Genomic DNA, 6,926 nt, shown 5'->3' with positions numbered 1-6,926 from the left:
AATTATACGTTCTCCATGAATAATCCCACCACTTACGTAAAATATTTCATATGTTACTATCCAAAACAGTGTGCCGCACAGAGCTTCCAAATTTGGATCCACCATTGATGGGAGAAGACAACAAACTTGGAACGTCACTTATGTGACTTGTTTTTTTAATTCTATCAGATTCACAAGACACTCAAAATTCTTTTAAGAAACTTCAATTTAGAAGTTCAATATTTTCATTTCACAATTTATACCAAAAGATATGAGCAAACCAAGCTTCTTTTTTTTTGGCAATTTGGTTGATTTAAGTCATAGTCCAAGTTTAATATATCCATATCCAGCATTAAAAGAATTGTCCCCTCCTCTATTTATAACATCATGATATAAACCACAAATTCTTGATTGACAATAAAAGTAGTGGACCAGTTTGAAGAAAAAATTGTTGAAAAGACAAACATACATGAACAAGTAGAGGAAGGCAATAAAAGGATGAAATCAATCTTGATCAAGTGTGATACATGAACTTATTAACATAACAATATAATCAAACAACAGAATCAATCAATCAATCATTTACAGTACAAAATAAATCATAGTTTTCTCACACAACATAAACTAAAATTAAACCAAATCATTTGAATAACTTAATTAAGATATGGAAAATCTTCTCCTCCTAGGCTTAGTAAGATCTAGAGCAGCATCATCAACAATATTCGAAGTGTCCTTTGATCCATGTTTAAAGGGATTGAATTTGCCTAATGTTTTGGAGACAGAAGAGAAGAAAGTTGTCTTCTTCAAACCCCCTTTTGATGTTCCTTGAGTAGAAGTTGTTGTTTTCTGTATATCTGCTATGTACATCTTCATCTTTAGCAACTCTGTTCTTAAAACTTCATTTTCCTTTACGAGGGAAACATCGGCTTGTAATTGATTCCTTGTTGCCATGGCTTCAGGCATGTTGTTATTGGTATCATCTGCTGCCCCGCTCCTTAACTTTAATTGATCGAAATAGAGAGCATGAAGGACTATTTGCACCGGCAAACGTTTGTTTTGAGAAGCATGGACTCTGGCTTCATGTGATAGTTTCAGAGGATCCATCACACTGCACACTTTTTCTCTTTCAATTTCATCCAAATGTGGATGTGCCTGCAATTTTAGCACAAAATATGTTGATTAATTACTATGTTTGGCGTAATCAGTATAATCATGTTGATACTCATATACATATATATATATATATTTAAAGATCTCACCTTCAAGTAGATATCAACAGCTCTATAAAGATCATCATCAGCTTTTCTCGCGCCCTTAGGAACCAAAATAGCAATTCCATTGAATTTTGATATACTGAGATCTCCAAAAGTAGCGATTTCACCAAGATATGCATCGACAGTCTTTGCAACTCTCTGCATTGCCGTGGTACAAACATCTCCAAAATCACCACCTTTAAACACTGCTACACTCTTCTCTTTCTCCATAAATCCAGAAATGATTCTCCTAACGCTCTCAAGATCGAATAGTCTTTCTCCATCATAAGTAAAAGATAACACTAACAAATCATCGACTGTCACATGTTCTAGTATTGCTGATATCCTTTTCTCCAATTCATTCTTGCAGCTACTGGCTGCTCTTAAGAAAATAGCTGTACGCAGGAGACAACACAAGAAATTGATTGGAAAAGCTGCTTTCTCCGCAGGCAACAGAGTCACAATCGACTCCAGAAGTTCCCGTTGATGCATTCTCATATCCGAATCCTCTGGTTCCATTAATCTCGTGTTGTTTCCTGAGTGGTCACGTACAAGATCACGAAGAGATCTCTCTGTATATGTGATTATAGCACTTGCTATTGTTAGTGCTTTTGCCCCACGAGCTTTCATTGCAACAATAATTCTCTCGAAAAAAGCTACATCTAAGATAGTTAACTCTTCCGTCCACCAATTTGGTGGTGATCTGCTAGGAAAATTCGCTTCCACACACGCCTACAAGGATATAATTATAATTAAGTTGAGTCTATTCACCTAATCACATAAGAATAGATAATGTATAACTACCTTAGCACCGGCGATGTCAACACATCTTTGAATGATATTGAGATCATGTGCAAGAGGAAGAAGATTTTCACATGACTTTAACACAACAAGTGCACCAGAAAGGCTAGTCAAGGCAACTTGAGCTAGAAAATCCTCTGTTCGGCTTGCGAGATTGTTGTCACAGTATTTATCAGTCATTTGAAGATATTCAGCAGCACAACGAAGAGCAGCAACGTTATGTACTGTGATTTCAAAGTTAACTCCGTAGCAGAACTTAGCTGCCTTCTCAAACATCTCTGGCCCTCCAGGAATATCCGATAAGTTTATACGACTTACATCACTTTCTTTAGTATCAAGTATAAGTTTCCTTATGTAATTGCTCTTTGCTACTAGCATGAACTGACATAACAAATACAGCAGCATTAGTTAATTGTCATTGGATTCAGTATTAATTGCTGCTAAATATCATTTTTGGTACAGTGGTACTAGCTAGCTAGATCTTGAATGTGTACATACCTTGTGAAGATTAAAGTTTGCTTCACCTACTTCAACAATAACATCAGTTGGAATTTCTTGTGAAAATACCCTGTAGCATGGACTATAATGTTAACACAAAACAAAACAGATATATTATGAAGGAAAAAGATTAATTAAGAGATAGTAGTAGTACCATTGGCCAGTTCTTTCCATTGCAAGAGAAAGTCTATTGGTATTCTTGAGAGGAGTAGCCATGTGAGATTTTAGTAAATAGAGGGAAAGTTTTATGTGGATATAATAAAACTAGGGGTCTTATTATAAGATATATAGAGAAAAGTTGGTTTATCTTGACATGGCTTTTTCATCCTCTTTATTTCTATTTTCTAATATAATCTAAAGTTATATTGTATCTACTCTGCCTTTTTGGATAACAAGAGTAACTTTTTTTTATCTTTACTAATAAAACCTATCATAGTCTTGTAGTTTTCGAAACTTATGTCATTATCCATTCTACCCCTCAATTAACAACAACTATACAACAATTTTATCTTTTTAGCTTTTATTGTCACTTTTTGTTATACTCCCTTCCTCTGTCCCTAATTACTTGTCTACCTTTTCTTTTTTAGTTGTCTCTAATTACTTGTTCATTTTGACAAATCAAGAAATGACAATTTTTTTTTACCTATTATACCCTCAATTAACTACTTTGAAAAAGATAGAACTTTTTGAAAATTTTAAGTTTTAATTCATCTACTTCATAATTAATAGAGATAAAATGGTAAATTCACTATGACGATCATTGTTTTCTTAATAGGTGTGTCAATTCAAAAATGGACAAGTAATTATGGACAGCGAAATATTGTACCTACTCTGCCTTTTTGGATAACAAGAGTAACGTTTTTTATCTTTACTAATAAAACCTATCATAGTCTTGTAGTTTTCGAAACTTATGTCATTGTCTATTCTACCCCTCAATTAACAACTATACAACAATTTTATCTTTTTAGCTTGAATCTTTTTGCTTTTATTGTCACTTCTTTGTTTGATCTTGACTTGTGTCTTGGATCAAGTGCACCAAGTAAACGAGAACATTATTAAATTACCTATAGTAAAACTAAACTTATGTGAATTTCGTCGAATATGCATGCAATAATGTTTTCGGCATGTTGTATGGGAAAAAAATCGGGTTTGGTAGGTAGATTTATACGTTTCGACATGTAGAATCATTATCTTAATTATATTTGGATCAGGGTTAGTATCTCAATTCTCGATCCATTAGACAACAACAACATGGTATAAATATATGACATCGGGAGTTTGTCAAATCGGTAATATCGTGATGTTTGTATGTGATCGGTGGCTACATATATTGTTTTCACTAGACCTTCTCCCCTCGATCCTTGTTTATCACCTAGTCGAGGCGAGCTCTCAACAATCTTCGACCTCACACCATTCCAATTGGCCTAATTGCCCCAAAGCCAAATCAATAATTTGATTGATTTCATATTCTTCTTCTTAGTATAATCAATATTTTTAAAATTTATTCTTATTTTATCGACTAAGTCAAAAAGAAAAGAATTTAATTGATCCTAATTTCACTTATCTTTAACAACCCTCATTTCAAGAAAATTTAATTGTTACGGCACACATAATTTCTCCGATAAACACATGTAGATATTTTATTCTCAAGAATGTATATATATATATATATATATATTACCTTAAAAGCATGAACTCATAACTTGAATGTTAATTACTATGATATCCTTAACTTAGGTTTTGACTTTTTCGATGAGTTGTGACTTTTCCGATAAGTTGTGACTTTTTTCAAAGGGTTGTGATTTTTCGATGAGTTGTGACTTTTTCAAAGGGTTGTGATTTTTTGATGAGTTATGACTTTTCCAAAGAGTTGTGACTTTTTCAATAAGTTGTGACTTTTCCAAAGAGTTGTGATTTTTTCAATAAGTTGTGACATTTCCAAAGGGTTGTGACTTCTCGAAAAAGTCATGACTTTTCAGATAAGACACAAAAAATATTTGTTCATACTATCCTTTGTTGACTATAAACAGAGGGGCTTCCTCTCAATTTTCCACCACAATTTTTTTAATCTTCTACTCTTCTTCTTCTTTGTATTTCAAATTTTTTTGTGTGATTTATTATCGTTGAGTGAGTTTGAAGTTTAGCGGAATATGAGGTACCATTATTTTGATGACGTAAGTCGTTCTATCCTAAAATGGTATATTCCATAACCTCGAGTACTTGAGGAAAATAATTTTGATGATATAATAATTTTTTTCCCTTAATATATACATTATTAGTATGTAATGTTCCAATATACGAAGTTAACATGATGTAGTCTAAATTCATTTGTTTTTGTTAACAATTTCTCTTATAATGTATATATATGCTTTTGAATAGCTTTTTCCAAAATTTAGATAATTGTCGCGATTTATTTTTGATGCTCAAGACAAAAGAATGACTTTATTTATTAATGTTACTTATGTGATTTAGACTCTCAAAAAATTTGCTTCAGAATAGTTATTACTATATAAACATTGCCCTTTTGTTTTACTTATTTACTATTTCATAATATTTTAGTATTTTGGATGAAGAAAAGTTCATATGACTTGTAATAACGCCAATTGAAGTTTGTATTAGTTTAATTTTTATTATTTATTTAATAGTTAATTTTATTAGATATACATTTTCATTAATGAAAATATATATTTACATTTGGGTGGGTATTTGTATTTAAATTAAAGTATTATAAATGTCACAAATGTATTATCAAGTTAACAAGATCTTCTAACTTAAAAAAATATTATTTTAAAATGTTTCAAGTTCTTTTTTTGAAAAAAAAATTCTCACAACAAATGTGAAAATATGTGAATATATAAAATGTAATTGTTCTCTTTACATGCTCATATGTCATTTAAAAAATTTGATGTGGAATACACAAGCAAAACACATTTGGTTAGATGACAAGAAAAATACAAAATAAATAATGTCTATAAGGTAATATTAGTGAGATAAAACTAACTACATGATTGAACCTCATCAAAGTGAAATAAATATATACATTATTACATTTAACTAATAAATTTTTCATTCACCATCTTCATAGGTTTGCGTGAATAAGATATATATATGACGATTACTATAACATATATTTTGAATTGATAATTACGTGCAACACATGTGTCAAAAAATTAGTATATATATATATATATATATATATATATATAAATAGAAAGAATAGGAGCTTGAAAATAAATATCCACCTCTAAGAATGCAAGTTGATTGAATATGCAAAATATTTAATAAGTGAAAATGACTGGACGAACGAAAGGCGAAAGTTCTAATATTTAACCTTATCTTTGTTTGAAAATATTCCTTTCGTTTACGTAAAAGGAATGATACTGTTCCTATTTTAGGAGTCAAAACTAATTTTTTTGATTTATACTATTTTATTTGTATAAATTTATGTCACACGTTTTGCGTCTTTTGATTCAAATCATCTAAATTTTAAAGGCATAGTTCTAAATCTATTTTGAATCAATGGAAAAAAATACAAACTTATAATCGCGTCCTTTTAATTTATTTATCTTTTATTCATTTTTAGTTTGTGTTTTTTTTAAAAATATTTTCTAATTTGACAATTCTCTAATTTTAACATTTCACATGATATTTCAAAGACCAAAAAAAATAAAAATATTTTAGTATGTGATACATATCCTGAATATAAGATCATAAAACTAAATTTGTATATTTTTAAATTCTATGCCTAGATAAGCTAAAGACACATAAATTAAAGGCATAATACATAAACTTCTCATTTAACTTAGTTTTATCTATATTTATTTATTTATTCAACTTTGAGTGTGTATAAATAGACACTTAAACTTATATATAATTTAACAAGTAGATATATACGTCCTACTTAACGTCTTAATTGGCAATTTGCATTCTACACGACATTTTACGTGGTGTCCTACAAGTATTGTATCACGTAGAACATGTGTATCTACTTATTTATTTTTACATAAATTTAAATATCTACTTTTGAACAGTCAAAGCTAAAATACTTAAATGTCAAATGAGACAAATAAAATGACAAACTCCCTCCGTCCCATATTATAAGTCACCTTTACCATTTGCACTTGCATTAAGAAATAAGGTAATTTTACCCTTATTTAATGTTTGCTTATGACAACTTTGTAATAAATGAAGAAATGTTAGATTTCAAAAATATAAATGCATTTGGATGACTATTTAAATTTTACTTTTTGGAGCCAATTTTTTTCACCAATTGATCCAAAAAAAATTTAAAATCTTGTTTTTCCCACCTCAATTTTCCTATATATTTTGTGTAAAATATTTTTTATATTTTATATATAAATTCTTTAAGCAAACATGACAACATCACAAATTATT

General features: G+C 30.0%; 1 protein-coding gene across 1 annotated transcript; it reads right to left on the bottom strand.

Moving 5' to 3' along the window:
* Positions 1 to 503: 503 nt before the first annotated feature.
* Positions 504 to 2,796, bottom strand: LOC102602517 (root phototropism protein 2). Its single transcript, XM_006353666.2, has 5 exons — positions 2,686 to 2,796; positions 2,532 to 2,601; positions 2,037 to 2,414; positions 1,239 to 1,964; positions 504 to 1,131 (listed from the first exon to the last, which is right to left on the bottom strand). The coding sequence occupies exons 1-5, from the start codon at positions 2,745 to 2,747 to the stop codon at positions 637 to 639; spliced, it is 1,731 nt and encodes a 576-aa protein (XP_006353728.1). The 5' UTR covers positions 2,748 to 2,796; the 3' UTR covers positions 504 to 636.
* Positions 2,797 to 6,926: the final 4,130 nt, after the last annotated feature.

Source organism: Solanum tuberosum, unplaced genomic scaffold (assembly GCF_000226075.1).
Source record: "Solanum tuberosum cultivar DM 1-3 516 R44 unplaced genomic scaffold, SolTub_3.0 scf00157, whole genome shotgun sequence".
NCBI classification, from domain to species: domain Eukaryota; kingdom Viridiplantae; phylum Streptophyta; class Magnoliopsida; order Solanales; family Solanaceae; genus Solanum; species Solanum tuberosum.
The sequence above is the reverse complement of the archived record's forward strand: the minus strand, read 5'-3'. Positions and strand labels throughout refer to the sequence as shown.

Excerpts from the sequence above, each read along its gene's own strand:
- LOC102602517 (XM_006353666.2), bottom strand. The coding sequence starts at position 2,747 with ATGGCTACTCCTCTCAAGAATACCAATAGACTTTCTCTTGCAATGGAA. Across the intron at positions 2,415-2,531 it reads CAAACTTTAATCTTCACAAG|TTCATGCTAGTAGCAAAGAG; the intron begins GTATGTACACAT and ends TTGTTATGTCAG. Across the intron at positions 1,965-2,036 it reads TTGACATCGCCGGTGCTAAG|GCGTGTGTGGAAGCGAATTT; the intron begins GTAGTTATACAT and ends ATATCCTTGTAG.